This window comes from Microtus pennsylvanicus, chromosome 4, assembly GCF_037038515.1.
Source record: "Microtus pennsylvanicus isolate mMicPen1 chromosome 4, mMicPen1.hap1, whole genome shotgun sequence".
Lineage (NCBI taxonomy): Eukaryota > Metazoa > Chordata > Mammalia > Rodentia > Cricetidae > Microtus > Microtus pennsylvanicus.
In genome coordinates, this window is record NC_134582.1 from 97,193,537 (window position 1) to 97,209,701 (window position 16,165).

At 47.1% G+C, this 16,165-nt stretch overlaps 2 protein-coding genes across 3 annotated transcripts in view; one reads left to right on the plus strand and one right to left on the minus strand.

Moving 5' to 3' along the window:
- The window catches only part of Tubb2a (tubulin beta 2A class IIa), a 51,630-nt gene extending 36,348 nt beyond the window's left edge, over positions 1-15,282 (plus strand). Inside the window, exons 1-4 of one of the 2 annotated variants that reach the window (XM_075969915.1) lie at positions 10,776-11,378; positions 12,594-12,702; positions 13,004-13,114; positions 13,763-15,282. In XM_075969915.1, the coding sequence (XP_075826030.1) occupies positions 11,322-11,378; positions 12,594-12,702; positions 13,004-13,114; positions 13,763-14,823 (1,338 nt within the window). In that variant the 5' untranslated portion in view covers positions 10,776-11,321 and the 3' untranslated portion in view covers positions 14,824-15,282. Of the gene's footprint in view, positions 1-416; positions 526-826; positions 938-10,775; positions 11,379-12,593; positions 12,703-13,003; positions 13,115-13,762 lie in introns of those variants that run through there. The other variant, XM_075969917.1, reaches the window with a different exon arrangement.
- Positions 15,236-16,165, minus strand: part of Bphl (biphenyl hydrolase like) — a 33,719-nt gene continuing 32,789 nt past the window's right edge. The window contains exon 7 of the mRNA XM_075969920.1: positions 15,236-15,632. Within this exon, the coding sequence (XP_075826035.1) occupies positions 15,545-15,632 (88 nt within the window). The 3' untranslated portion in view covers positions 15,236-15,544. The remainder of the gene's footprint in view (positions 15,633-16,165) is intronic.

Consider the following 16,165-nt stretch of genomic DNA (forward strand, 5'->3'; position numbering starts at 1 on the left):
TCTGTTCCCTCTCAGGCTTCTTCTCTTTAAATTCCCCCACTCTTCTATGGTTAGGACCAGAGACCAGTATATATGATAGTTATAAACTTGAGCCGTTCAACGAGATATTGGGTCTGTACCAGGAGCCTTTGATCTCCGGGTCATAGAAATTCACCCTTGCCTGGAGTGAGAGAACCACTGCCTCTGCAGTTCTGACAGGGAATCTGCTGTGCCCACTTCCTTCTGGCTCCTCCCAGCCCTGCATCTGTGGTCATAATATGGCCGATGCACTGCGCATTTCCAAGACCCTCTGCAGCAGCTGCTGCCCACACACATAAGAGCCAGCAGCTCACTAGGGTCTTGTCTGTGCTGTCTGACCAAGGCCTTTTTGGATGACGGTTAGAATCTTAAAAATGATATGATTCTCTTCTTTTCAGTTTTGGGAGGTGATAAGCGATAAGCATGGCATCGACCCCACCGGCAGTTACCATGGTGACAGCGACTTGCAGCTGGAGAGAATCAATGTGTACTACAATGAAGCTGCTGGTAAGGGTTTGGATGTCAGCCTTGCTTTCCATACTGTGGCAGAGGGAGTGGTTTAGGATCATGCAAACAACAAGGAAATGCTTTTTGCATACATATTTAAAATGCCAACTGCAATAAATAAATAAATATAAGCACTCTGCAGCTCCTGAAGACTTCTGCATGTCTGGTGTGATTAAGCATGCTTCATGTCTCCATTTTCCTTTTCTTCCTTTGTCTCAGTGCTGGGATTTCTGTAATGAATTCTGCTGCTACATGTATCTCCTTGCCAAGCCCAGTTGTAAGTCAGCTCTTGTCCCCACAGGCAACAAATATGTACCTCGGGCCATCCTGGTGGACCTGGAGCCGGGCACCATGGACTCAGTGAGATCAGGACCCTTCGGCCAGATCTTCAGACCAGACAACTTTGTGTTCGGTATGTCGTCATGCTCCATGAGAGCTGGCCAGATGACTCACCCCTTCCTAGCAGCCATGGGCTTTACAGTTCCGTGTGCAGTGCCCAGCTGACCTGTGTCCATAGACCACAAGTCCTGGCCAAACCTATGCAGCTGACAAGAGCATGTCTGTGGTCTCTCTTGACAGCTCAGAGGAGTGTGGGCCTGTAGAGGCTGTTAAAGGCCTCCATGAGGAGCAGCCTGGGGGGCGGGGTAGAGAGGATGAAAGTCTTTAAAGAGGGCATTACAGGTTTCAGGTGATTTCAAAGGACCAATGATGCCAGGTACCCACTCAGTGACCAAGCTGTAGATTAAGTGCATAGAGCTGCCTTGCCCTGCCTCTTTAATTATACCTAATTAAGAGTATCTACAGAATGTTCTCTGTGCTTGTTTTCAGAGGCAGCTCCTTTCCCTCAAGTTGTTTCTTTTGTTTGAGAAAGTCTCTTACATCCCAGGATGAACCTCTTGCCCTACCCATGTAAGTACTGGTCTTACTGGCATGCCACCATATTCAGCTCCTCAGCTTGATTTCCACCCTCCCTTCCCCTCGCACTCCCAAGTCTTGGAAACGTGATTTTTCTTTTTAAATCAAGATATAAAACCAGAAAGGTTGAAGATGAGCTGCCACACCATAGCTGACATATGTATATACTGTAGAATGCTTAAAACCAGGCTAAGCCTTTTCATCTCAACATTTCCGTGTGGCAAAAACTCAGAATCCTTTCAGTTTTCTGCCATGTACAGAACATTGTTGTTTCTATAGCAACGGCACAGCAGTGCTTCTACTCCCCTCAGCCGTAGCTTAGTAACTGCGATCAACATTTCCCCAACACACTGCATCTCAGCCTTTTTGAGGGTCATTAGCCCATGGAAATTTTCCCTTTGGAGACAAAAATGTGTCTGAAAGATTATCCAAGGTATCCCAAGAATAGTCCCACCTTGCCCTTTATAGTTTGAATGGCACAACCCGGGATCCTATGTGTGTGCATCTAATATTCTCTTTGTTCTGACAGGCCAGAGAAGCACAGGAAATACCCGGTCAAAAGGCCCCTACACAGAGGGCAGGGAGGGTGGCACTCGTTTAGACGTCATACCATCGGCCACAGTCTTAGCCACTACGGTCAGACTCTACAACACCACACTTTCCGGGCACCAGCTGGTGGGGAACACAGATGAAACCTACTGCGTCAACAAGGCCCTGTATTGAAAGCATTGCAGCCCAGAGCTCCAGTCCAGGGGATCTGACACTACTCTCTGGGTCTCCATACACTCGACAAAGACTCATACATACACTTTGAATAATGTTTTTAGAAGATGACTAAGGGTATGAAAACAAATGCTTCCTCACACATACCTTGTGTACAACTGTAAACTGTCCAGAGTATCACTGTCCTTGCTGTCTGTAAAACTGTAAAAAGTCAAAAATCAGAAGTTGACGAGAATGAAAGAGATGGCTGAGGCAGAGGGCTGCACTTTCAGAGGTCCCTGGTTCTGTTCTCAGCAGCCTTGTTGGGTATCCCCCAACATGGATGACATTTGCTTCCGCACCCTCAAGCTGACCACACCCACATCAGATGACCTCACTTACCTGGTGTCAGTCACCACGAGTGGGGTGCCCATCTGCCTGCACTCCTCAGACCAGCTGATCGCAGACCTGAGCATGCTGGCTGTGGGTATGGTGACCTCCCTCTGACCAGCAGTGTAGCTGGCTGATGCTCCCCAATAGAGGTCATGTTCTACCCAGGATACTGGTACTAACAGCAAAATAGGTTAGTAAGGGGTTTAAAATACTAGCACAGCTTTTGTTGAGGCACTGGCATAGTGAAGCCATCTGGTACCTGGTAAGGTCAGAGATGTCCAATGACAGCCCTTCAGACAGGGACAATCAGAGGAGCAACAGCTTTGGGTTATTCCTTCCGTCCTGAATCTAAGGCGTCCCTGGAGTAGAAGAGATTCAAAGCCCTGTTTCATGAGGGTCCTGGGAGGGGCTGAAGTATTTAGGCCAGGAGTCCCAGGATCTGGAAGTAAACACGGAGAATACATGTGACATGCATGGAGCTGCACGGTCACCAAATGCCACCTGTCCACAGGTAAAATTAGGGACTTCCTAATTGATGTCTTTATAGTAACACTGTTAGACCTGGCCACTGGTTCTTTCAGCCCTTATTATTCTAGAACAAAATGGAGTTGTATGGATACAACTCCAGTGGGGCCGGGGCTCTTACCCATCTAGCTGAGTTTCTATGGAAGACTTCTCACACAGTGACAGGTTAGAAACCCCCTCCCCCGCAAAAGCTTGCCTTGTCTACTTCCCATGTGGTACACATATGATGCTCTCTTGTCTCCTCTTCTATATGACCTGGGTTGAGTCCATGCTGTCTGTAGCCATCATTGGCACTAGAGGTGCAAGCATTTGGCTTCCTTCTCTTCCTTGGCTCCATTCTCCATGGACCTTCTTGAGCATCCTAGGCTTTAGACCATTCTCAACATCTCCTGTCAAATATCCCATTCCACGTCATAAAAGAAGTGAAGCGTATCCATCTCCCTATACCCATAGATCCCCTATCTATAGATTGAGCCAACCTCAAGTTGCAACTATTTGGGGGAAAGGCCATATCTGTACAGAGTGTACACAGACTTTTTCTTCTCACTCTCTATGAACTCTATGGTATAAACAGCTACTTAAATAGCATCTACACTGCTTAGGTGTTATGACTCATCTAGAGATGTTTTAAAGGATACAAGAGGGTGTGGAAGCTTCTAGGAATATATGAACTGCTTTATGGAAGGGATACATATCTGCAGGCCTATATAACACTTTCCCATGGCTACTGAAGGACAACTGGGCTAGTCCTGTATTCTTGTGTAATAACTCACTACAAACTGAGAAGCTAAAAATGGAGCAATCATTTTATAGTCTCCTGGGATCAGTAACTTAGCACTGAAGATGATGTCTTTATAGCAACACTGTTAGACCTGTGATATCCCTTAGGATATCACAGAGTGGGCCAGCCTTGTCTATACTCTCATTTGAGGCGTAGAGGCTCTTTTCACACAATCATCTGAGGGCCTTCTCATCTCTGCAGCTATCCACCAAAGCCTGCTCTCCATGTGTGGAAATGCCTGGCCATTCACGGTGACACGGCCTCCTTCCCCCGAGGCCAAGAGGAGAGCGTGCTGAGCCTGACAGTCCAAACTGGGGTGTTCTTTTGTCACCTGCAGCTAACAGTCCTGTTTGGGGGGGGCCTTAGAGACAGCCTACCCAGAAAACCTTAAGACAAACTGCTGTGAAAACGTACTGCCTATAAAACCCCATCCCAGCAGGACTTAGATCAGTGTTTGAACAGGAGAAGGGGTGATCTTAGAACCTGCCCATTACTCATGGACGTAGAGAATGGAAATAACACGGTCTTTGGACCCAGATAAACCTGTGCTTATCACAGGGTAAATAACTTAGCACATTTGTTAGTAAGCACTGTGTTTGTAGTGCCAAATGGTAAAGCTGACCTGGATAATAAACTTTAGAGAGGCCACAAAGGTTCATTAAATATATATTAATATTAACATGCACAGTGCACGTTAGATTAACCACAAAGTATCGGTGGTATTACATTAGTAGCAACATTTAGGACTGTGAAACACTATTATTTCTTGGTATCCAAGGAGATGGGTCTCAAGATCCTCTGGATGCCAATAAAATGGTCAAATGTTTGCAAATAACCTACATACTTCCTCCTATTCACTGTGTGTTGTCTCTAGATTACTGATAACTCCTGATATGATGGCAAAGTTATGCAAATAGTTGTTTAGCATGATGAGAAAGCTGTCTGCACATGCTCAGTACTGACACACTTTGTGTTATTTTTGGATATGTTTCATCTACGATCGACTGATTCCGTGGATGTGCCATGAGCAGCAACCGGGGCCAAAAGTAGAGAAAGCTTTCAAATTGATCTTGCCTCTGACATATGAAGCTAGTGCTTAGGACTCTTTTGTGCATGTGGCAATGAAGGCATCTCTAGTGACAGATGCAGGGGGAGACCCTTTCCAATTTGCCACATATTTCTGGGATTTATCTCAGACATAAAGCGACATAACAACCAGGAATGATTTGGGATTTCTCTGAAGATCCCAGTTTCACGGTCAGGGAGGCCCTGTCTGGTCGATTTTTGTTTGTTTACTTTTGTTCTTTGTTTAGTTTTTATGTCTGGAGTGCTCCCAGCCCAATAAACACCTTTGAAACAATAATTTAAATATTCCCTTTTAACTAAAGGATGCCTATTTGGGGTTTTGAAAGCGGTTCCCCTTGGATTCAGCCTCCCAGAGAGACTGCTCTCCAGAAAGTAGCACAGACCATGGTAGGGACAGGGAAGGAAGGATCGTTTCTGCATCAGAGGCTGAGACGCAGCAGTGTGGCTGGGAATGGACTTCATGGTTGAACACACAGGGCAACCGTCTCTGAGCCACGCTCTCTCCCCTGTGCTTGTAAAAATTTGCTGCAAAACTCTCCCCTGCACATTCTCAGGGAAGGCAGAATTATTAGGCCCCGTACAAACAACTGGCATCCTTCCCTTCAGAAGAAAAGAAAATATTGATGTCTTCCTTCCCGAGTTGTTATTTGCCTTGAAAATAAAACTGAACGGATCTTGGGGTCTGGAATGTTCTGGAAGAACTGACTAGTGTTTTCTACATTAGCTCAGCGGGATGGAGGGTGGCATGTTCAGCTCCACCCAAATTCCCTGGCAAAACAGATTTTGGTTGAGACATGAAAGCTGGTGTTCTGGGAATAGGTGATGAGGGAACCAATGCTGTAAAGTAAAGGGAAGAAGGTCTCCTCGGCTTGGGGTATCCCACAAAGCTGGTGTAGGGTGTCCTCTGGGGACCTGTAGACTCAAGGGACTTGTGTAGACAGGGACATTCAAAGGTTGCCCCAACTTGCTGCATATTTGGTCACATCTGCAGTCCACTGGTCCTTCTCATGGACCAAGAGTCAGATGGGAACAGGAAGATGTGCACATCATAGCATGGGGAAACAGAGGATGGAAAGCTTCAGTTAACTAGAGCAGCGGTTCTCAACCTTCCTAATGCTGTGACCCTTTAATACAGTTCCCCATGTTGTGGTGACCCCCAACCATAACATTATTTTCATTGCTACTTCATAACTGGAATTTTGCTACTGTTATGAATTGTGGTATAAATGTCTGACATAGAGGATATCTGATATGTGAGCCTATGAGGTCATGACCCACAGGTTGAGAACCACTGGACTAGAGTACCTCATAGAGTGGAGTTGTGTCAGTCAGCTTCCTGTCAGCGAGACAAAATGCCAGGGATGAAAAAAAAATGTCATAAGGAAGAAAGCTTCACTTGTCTTAGAGTTTCAGCAAGCAGCCCTGTCCATGACTGGTTGACTCATCGCTTCGTGGCCTGTGGTGGATGTGGGTACATTAGGGTGGAAACTTACCATGAAGGAAAGTGTTCTGTGAATAGTGGCTAAGAATTGACAGACTGAGAAAAGGCGGGGCCAGAGTCTCCAAATCCATTCAAAAGTATTTTCTCTAGGTCACCTATTCCATGTACCCAACCCTACCTCTTCAAAGTTCCACCACCCCCTTATAGGACCAGAAGTTAGGAAGCAAGCTTTTAACAGAAGTGCATTTGGAGGATATGGAAAATACAAACTTTAGCATTGACGAGAGTTGATTCTGATTTATAAAGGAACATAAGGAGCAGAGGGAAGACACACTGAACCCTCTGCAGTCAGGAGCCCAAACAAATCCTCCTTGTCTTGTTTTATCAGATATTTTTGTCACAGTGGCAAGAACAATAAGGAAAGCAAGCTCCCTGAGTGGGGGAGGGAGAGAAGAGGGCAGAGAAAGGGAGAGGCGGGGTAGAGAGGAAATGATCGTGCCAGCTGCAACAGCGCAGACGTATGTAACTAACAGTTGCTATGTGGCAGGTGGGACTGTAACTGCTGTTACACATTGGGCTGTGCAGTCTTTGTAACAGCCCTAAGGAGGTACAGTTGTCCCTTAGCGTCATGGAAATGGACTCCGGGAGTTCATTAGACTCTCAAGTCTCTTATATAAAACTATATACAGCCTCCTATAGACTGTGAACTATTTCTAGATTATTAATAATGCCTGACATTATACGCATCATGTTATATTTACTGTGTGTGTCAGATTGCATTGTTTGGACAATGACAACAAAGTTGATGCATGCCTGGTGGGGAGCATTTATTACAAATATATTTTATTCCTCAAATATGGTTCGAAGACTCTACACATGCAGAGGGTTGGTAATATGATTATTCCCACTTCACAGATGAGGAAGAGGGTACAAAGAGGTTAGGACTGTAAGGTTTGCCCACACTCACTCAGCCTGTGTGGCCTGTGCTCTTACCAGCCAGGGGATGTGGTGGGTGGGATTCTTCCTTCTCACACACTTGAGGTGATCATAAGATTGACAAACCCTGGGGGGAGTTTGCATCTGTCTGAAACTTTGTAACATTGTGTCTGATTTAAGCCAAGGAATAAAAAGATAACATTTGTACTTAATCACAAAGGCAAAAGTTAAAATTAGTTTTAGAAGGAACAAAAAGACCTCAATGCACACGTGGAGGAAAAAGGAAGTTATGACCATCAAATATCAATAGTGAGGAGGGGTGGTGGCGCACGCCTTTAATCCCAGCACTTGGGACACAGAGGCAGGTGGATCTCTGTGAGTTTGAGGTCAGCCTGGTCTACAAAGTGAGTTCCAGGACAGCCAGGGTTACACAGAGAAACCCTGTCTCAAAAATCAAACAAACAAATAAAACCCCCAAACAAAAACAACAAAAATCAATAGTGAAACACACTCACACAATACACGTCTAAAGATGTGTGGATACACCAGATCTTTTAAATTTTAAAACAAATACTCTGTATGTGTATGTGCACATGTGTTCAAGTATACTCACATGCATGTGAAAAATCAAGGGACAATATTTTGTGAAGTCACTTCTCTCTGTCCACTTTTATGGGGGTTCTAGGGATTGGCCAGGTTTGTATAGCAAACATCTTTACTTGCTGAGCCACTTGCCAGCTCTAAATTTTTAAATCTCATAGCCAATAAGTACATATGGACCGCATATATTTATGGGGTTAGAGCTTAAGACGGTTTCAACCTCTGGCCAAGAGGAGCCTCTTCCATCTACAAAGGAGATTCATACTTATAAAAGGGACCTGACATGTCCTTGAAGGTGGTTGAAAACTATTAGTACACATTTACCCTGAATTACTGTCATCTTATACAAAGTTGATAGATTTGGCTGGGGTTGTTGCTGAAGCTAATGTTTTCAAACTTTTAGGACCCTTATAAGTGAACTGACAAATCTGTCTCAAGGATCTCTGTCACCCACAGACGGAGCATCCATCATAGTTGCTACTAATATGCCATGCATCCACAGTGCACTTTTCACCAAAGCTTTCTCACTGGGACCCTTCCTGGGTGAGCCTGGGGAAGGCAAGGAGGGAAACTAGGCAGGATGAGAAAAGGGTAAGACCTGAGTTCATGCTCAGTCATCCACCCCTTGGTCTAAATTTTTGTCATCACTACTCTGCAATGACTTCAGGGCAGGGATGATGCCAACATCAGGTCTAAAGCAGGAAATAGCCTATAATTGGAGGGCTCTGTTGTCCTGTACCATGTATCACCTGCCCAATAGCTAGCAGAACTGCTCCTTTTAAATGAGAAAAACAAATAAAAGGAGGGAGGGCTAATGGTTTTCCAGGAAGCTCTTCAGAGACTGTTCTAGGGCAGGGAGAATTGCTTAGCTAATTTCTTCCTGTCATGCTTGCGCTCTGAACTCCACAAAGCAGCCTTGCTTTGTGATAGTGTCATGGAGTTTGGATATTCATACTGGAGACAGACAGAGAGAGAGAGAGAGAGAGAGAGAGAGAGAGAGAGAGAGAGAGAGAGAGAGAGAGAGAGACAGAGAGACAGAGAGACAGAGAGACACACAGAGAGACAGAGAGATATCAGATGAGTCATTTCAGACAGGGAAGGCATTGTTTAAAATCTGTGTTTCCCTGGCTGTACACTCATAGACATCAGGGTTGGCCACCCGATGCTGACGGAAGCAGGCTGCCTCCGGATAATGCCCAAAGCAGATGGTCTTCAGGAGCCTGTTCCTGCCCTGAGCAATACAGTCACTGTTCACTTACTTCTGGGCCACTCAGTGTCCAGAGCACTCTGGGTGCTGCTGGTATCTCAGCACCCCATTTCCACCTAGTGAGTTAGACTCTAAGGGAAATTGCTAGAGGACCCAGAGAAGAAACGGTCAAAAAGCCACACTCCCTGAGGTGACCTAGTCACTGCCTGCTAGGGGGACCTTACATCCCAGGGTCATCCCTTTGGATTCATATCCTCTGCTCCTCTTGGCCTTAAACTCCCACCATGAATGAAGCAGCATAGACCAATAGGCAACTGTCTCCAGGACATTTGTAGAATGCCATGACCAGTGACATTCTCCAAAGCAGGACCATTTCTGCAGAGGTTCTGGAAGGTTCTAGCTGATCATGAAGAGCCAAGCTGTGGAGCTGGAGCAGAGTGGGGAAGAGATGGAGGCCAAGCCTTATCCCTGAGGAGAGTATCAGCTGGACAACCTATCAGTGGGGACCCAACAGCTTGGGGGTGGGTGGGAGAGAGGAGAGCATGTAGGACATCCATTCCCATCTGAGGAGGCACCAGCACTGTATGCCTGCTAGGGTGGGAACCTGGAGGTCTGGTTCCCCAAAGCAGAGCCCGTGAAGATGGGACTTAGCCTGGGCAAATTCATGAATGACTGGCTTGTGGCTTCCACCTCAGCATATGACCCGATATTAACATGACACGCAAGATCCACATTTACAACAGCATCACTGTGGACTTTATACAGGCATTTTTGCTTTATAAACTCCGACTGCTTTCATATATACCTTCTCATTTCCTGCTCGCAAAGTCAGCTCCAAGGCACCTATAATTATTTCATGTTTGAAGAAACTGGCTCCCAAGAGGAAAAGGTGGAGGCTTCTGTTTACCTGTCCACTGTTTCTGACCCATCCAAGAATAACTCCTGTTGGTCCAGCCCTCATGAGCATCAAGCCTTTGAAACTCACCCAGGGTTTCTGCTAACAGAAAGAATGCAGGTTCCTTGGCTTTCTGGCTTTCTAGCTGGCCAGGTTTTAAACCTTGCTTTTCTGACAGAAGGAACCAGGGTAATAATGAAGCCTGTTGTAGAGCAGCACTAACCAAGAAAGCTGTAACGTGAGCCCTGAATGTTGGCTGTACCAGTAATTTTTATATTTCCCTGGCTGTCATCTTTTTAAGCCTGAATCAATTTAAAACATGATAATTGTGACCTGTTATCAGTGGAGTTCTTTGGCTAACTTACCAAACCCATGAAACCCACTGTGTATCTCAACTCAAGAAGGGTCCCTGTGTTTCAAGAACTCAACAGCTGTCACCTATGACTTAGAGCAACCAGAATTACCTCTCAGGTGGCCTAAGATTTGGAAGTACACTTGACCTCAATGCTGTTATTAGATTCCTTCTTTCCCTTCCTCGCTCTCCCGCTCACGTGCGCGGGAGGAAAAATTTCGACATTTAAGAGGCTTTTAGGACCCAACAGTTCAGACCAGATCTGTGACAAATCTAGTTCCGAACACCCCCATCCCCCAGCAATCTACCTGTAAGAGTGCACCTTCGCTGTCCTTCAAGAAGCGCTCAGCACCTCTCCAGAACCTCCCCTCCTCCTCCCAAGCGGTACCCAGTCTGGCGTTTGACTCACCCTCAGTTACCACCCAAACTTAAAAGAGAATGGGGAGAGAGTTTAATCCCCAGCCCAGGATGTAGGCAATCCTACTCATTTTGACATCCAGTAGAGGATGCGTTTCAGTTCTGGCCTCAACATCCAAGAGCGAGGCGATTCCTGACCTGCTATTGGGTAGGCGGGACCCTAATCTCTAGTCCCTGGGTAGTGGGGAGTGGGCGGGGTGGGAGAGGAACGGTACTGTGACTCAAATGTCTCGCCAGTGGCCGAGCAGCTCGTGGACGCTGAGGGGAAGTCAGCAGTATCGGCCGAGAGACGCAGCAGCTCTGTGACACCGGATGCAGGGCGAGTGCCCCTGCACCTCGCACCGCGCCCCGGCTCCCTCTCGCGGTGCCGCAGTCTCCGCCGCTCCGCCCCTCGACACTACCCCCATGACGTCAGCGCGGTCGGGCGGGTCCCCGGGTATAAAAGGCTGAGCTGGGGGAGGGAGACAGGTCTTTGCCTTCCTTAGCCCTCTCTATCCACGCACTGCTCCGAGGGCCAACGCCTCCACCCCGTCTGCAGCCAGCACCATGCGTGAGATCGTGCACATCCAGGCAGGCCAGTGCGGCAACCAGATCGGCGCTAAGGTGGGTGCGCTCCTGCGGAGGGAGTGGGTGGGGTCGCCCGCTCGGGTCGGGGTCCCAAGGTTGTGAACAGGGGTCGGGCCGAGCCTAGGGGGATCCAGATGAGCCCGGACTAGTGACACATTCCACCGCTGGCTACTGGGTGGGTCTGGTTCTGAAAGCCGTTCAACCTGCCACCACGCGCGTGACAGCGTGTCTTAAATCAAGGTCCATTACATTGCTTTGGCACCCAACCCTTCTGCGGAGTGCAGCTGACATTCCTCTGGCTCTTTTCGTTTCTGAAATTTGGGTCGGGGGTCACTGTCATATGTCGTGAGAACCTCATGTCAAATGTAATTTGTATATATATATTTTTGTCTGTTATATGAATGAAAAACTGCAGTGTCATTGGGTTGACAGATGTTACAGAGGCACCTCTTTGGGCAAACAGATGAGGTTGTTAGACAAATGCCCTCACAAGTGCTCCTCTAGACTTGACATAAAATGCAGCGGTCGTCTTTCTCGTCTGTGAGACAGCAGGTGACTGCATGGAATTGGAGCTGTGAGACCGGGCTGCAGCCTGGAGGCAGCAGTGGGCATTCAACATGGGTGTGGGCGGGCGCCTGTGCAAGGACGTGGTCTCTTTCAACACCGCCATATTGCCCACCCAACCTCCCCACCCCCTTTCCTGTTGCCAAGTCACAATGGAGGCTGCATCCTCGGGATGGCCAGCTTTTTCCAGGGCTGCCACGCACCCTCTTAGGATTGTGTTGCCCACCCCGAACATTCCTAGCCTGGGGTCAATACCCGAAAGCCAGTATGTAGGTCAGTGGTAAAGAACTGGGCTATTGAAAGCTTCCATGGAGTCTGTGCCAGGAGTCATTGATCCCAGGAGGCGCCAGAGGCGCAGGGGGCGGGGCACCTGATATTCCCTTCTGCCTTTTCCCATCAATTAGCCTGTATGTAGTAACATTCAGCCCTGTCTGGAGTGAGAGAACCGCTGCCTCTGCAGTTCTGACAGGGGATCTGCTGTGCCCACTTCCTTCTGGCTCCTCCCAGCCCTGCATCTGTGGTCATAATATGGCCGATGCACTGCGCATTTCGAAGACCCTCTGCAGCAGCTGCTGCCCACACACATAAGAGCCAGCAGCTCACTAGGGTCTTGTCTGTGCTGTCTGACCAAGGCCTTTTTGGATGACGGTTAGAATACTAAACATGATGTGATTCTCTTCTTTTCAGTTTTGGGAGGTGATAAGTGATGAGCATGGCATCGACCCCACCGGCAGTTACCATGGTGACAGCGACTTGCAGCTGGAGAGAATCAATGTGTACTACAATGAAGCTGCTGGTAAGGGTTTGGATGTCAGCCTTGCTTTCCATACTGTGGCAGAGGGAGTGGCTTAGGATCATGCAAACAACAAGGAAATGCTTTTTGCATACATATTTAAAATGCCAACTGCAATAAATAAATAAATATAAGCGCTCTGCAGCTCCCGAAGACCTCTGCATGTCTGGTGTGATTAAGCATGCTTCATGTCTCCATTTTCCTTTTCTTCCTTTGTCTCAGTGCTGGGATTTCTGTAATGAATTCTGCTGCTACATGTATCTCCTTGCCAAGCCCAGTTGTAAGTCAGCTCTTGTCCCCACAGGCAACAAATATGTACCCCGGGCCATCCTGGTGGACCTGGAGCCGGGCACCATGGACTCAGTGAGGTCAGGACCCTTCGGCCAGATCTTCAGACCAGACAACTTTGTGTTCGGTATGTTGTCATGCTCCATGAGAGCTGGCCAGATGACTCACCTCTTCCTAGCAGCCATGGGCTTTACAGTTCCGTGTGCAGTGCCCAGCTGACCTGTGTCCACAGACCACAAGTCCTGGCCAAACCTATGCAGCTGACAAGATCATGTCTGTGGTCTCTCTTGACAGCTCAGGGGAATGTGGACCTATAGAGGCTGTTAAAGGTCCCCATGAGGAGCAGCCTGGGGGGCGGGGTAGAGAGGATGAAAGTCTTTAAAGAGGGCATTACAGGCTGCAGGTGATTTCAAAGGACCAATGATGCCAGGTACCCACTTCAGTGAGCAAGCTGTAGATCAAGTGCGTAGAGCTGCCTTGCCCTGCCTCTTTAATTATACCTAATTAAGAGTATCTACAGAATGTTTGCTGTGTTTAATTTTAGAAGCTACTGAGTATTGTTAAAATGTGTCTTCGTCAACTTGATTCTTACTTTATTATGATCTCCAAGGTTTTTGAGGTCATTGGTATACTGACAATATTTCCTTCCCATAAAACAATGTATCTAAAAGACTATTGAATGTATTTTTTAAAGGCCAGCTTTTCCTTTTCCTTCATAGTCCAATGATACCACCCTGAAATCCTAAGTATCTAATATTCTCTTTCCTTCTTGCAGGCCAGAGTGGTGCAGGAAATAACTGGGCAAAGGGCCACTACACAGAGGGTGCTGAGCTGGTGGACTCCGTCCTGGATGTAGTGAGGAAGGAGTCTGAAAGCTGTGACTGTCTCCAGGGCTTCCAGCTGACCCACTCACTGGGGGGAGGCACAGGCTCAGGCATGGGGACCCTGCTCATCAGCAAGATCCGAGAGGAGTACCCAGACCGCATCATGAACACCTTCAGCGTCATGCCCTCACCCAAGGTCTCTGACACTGTGGTGGAGCCCTACAATGCCACGCTCTCTGTGCACCAGCTGGTGGAGAACACAGATGAAACCTATTCCATCGACAACGAGGCCCTGTATGACATCTGCTTCCGCACCCTCAAGCTGACCACACCCACATATGGCGACCTCAACCACCTGGTATCAGCCACCATGAGCGGGGTGACCACCTGCCTGCGCTTCCCAGGCCAGCTGAATGCAGATCTGCGCAAGCTGGCTGTGAACATGGTGCCCTTCCCACGCCTGCACTTCTTCATGCCAGGCTTCGCACCCCTGACCAGCAGGGGCAGCCAGCAGTACCGGGCCCTGACAGTGCCTGAGCTCACTCAGCAGATGTTCGACTCCAAGAATATGATGGCCGCCTGTGACCCGCGCCATGGGCGCTACCTGACCGTGGCTGCCATCTTCCGGGGCCGCATGTCCATGAAGGAAGTGGACGAGCAGATGCTCAATGTGCAGAACAAGAACAGCAGCTACTTCGTGGAGTGGATCCCCAACAACGTCAAGACGGCCGTGTGTGACATCCCTCCCCGGGGCCTCAAGATGTCTGCCACCTTCATTGGCAACAGCACCGCCATCCAGGAGCTGTTCAAGCGCATCTCGGAGCAGTTCACTGCCATGTTCCGGCGCAAGGCTTTCCTGCACTGGTACACGGGCGAAGGCATGGACGAGATGGAGTTCACCGAGGCAGAGAGCAACATGAACGACCTGGTGTCTGAGTACCAGCAGTACCAGGATGCCACTGCAGATGAGCAGGGCGAGTTCGAGGAGGAGGAGGGCGAGGATGAGGCTTGAGGACTTCTCAGATACATTGTGCACCCTTAGTGAACGTTTGTTGTCCTCCAGCATGGTCTTTCTATTTGTAAATTATGGTGCTCAGTTTGCCTCTGTCAGAAATTCACTGTTGATGTAATAGTGTGGACCTCCTTTCAAGATTACAGTATTGTCTAAGATTATCTATACTAATAAAAAAGCATGTGTATAAAACCTGTGGTACTTTTTCCTTGACATCTTTTTTTTTTTTTAATGCAAAGCATCAGGGGGATAGTACTTTGGGACTTCTGCTTAGTGTTTTAATTGTTATCATTCCAGATCTCCTATGAACTTATAGAATCAAGGACTAAGAGAAACCCAGCTTTTGACTGTTAGGCTATAAAAATATGTTGTAAATTCAAAATGTCCAAAAATAGTAAATGCGAACACTATAAATGTTTCACATAAATTTATTTGAAAATAAATTATGGTAAGAATTTACTTTTAAGACAATGATAGAAACTCACAATCTAACATTCCAAATGCCAGTATTCATTTTTTTTGTAGCCATTAAAGCTACAACCTGATTCAGGTATGCTATTTTCTCTGCTTGCACTCAGTTATATCATGGTGAGTGTGGGAAGCCTGGTGGTCTATGAACTGAGGAGAGAAGCAAGGCAGGCATATTGGAGCATCCTAGTAACAGACAAGGACATGATCCTTCAATACAGAATCACCCAGAAACCAAAGACTTCCTGTAATTTCACTGTAGAAAGTCTTCTGCCAACTTGTTGAATTCATTTGCAAAACGTAAATGCAGATTATGCTTGCCTTCTGGCATCAGATGCAACCTAAGAAACAAACCAAGTTTTTTGATCAGTGGTACATATTTAAAATGCTTTCACCTCATCAACACTTCATGAGACTCTTGCAAAATTATATAAACTTTCCATGAATGTGAATGGCAGGATGAACTCCTTAAGGATATTCTAACCACTCCAGAAATAGACTGAAAAGCCATCACTGAACAGTGACCTGATGTTTGGGATTGTATCAGGTAACCAAAAGGGTTTGACTAGAAAGCATTGAGTAATTGTTCTGGTAATTACTTTAAGAATCCCTTTTTAACAAATGTGTTTTTAAAAGACTATTGGGGAAAAGAGTTAAAAAATAATAGGGGTGATAGTGACTGAAATCTTAACTCTTAAAAGAAGATGGTAAAAATGAGAAATAGTCAGAACTCACTGAGTCACACAGGTGAGTATTATGGGTATCTGCACAGTGGGCAAGCCAAACAGGGACTCTCAGCCAGCAGCAACCTCCACTGAAGGTTCTAAGCCATCCTGCCATGTTCAGGGAACAGATCAAGTAAGCCCGACTACAG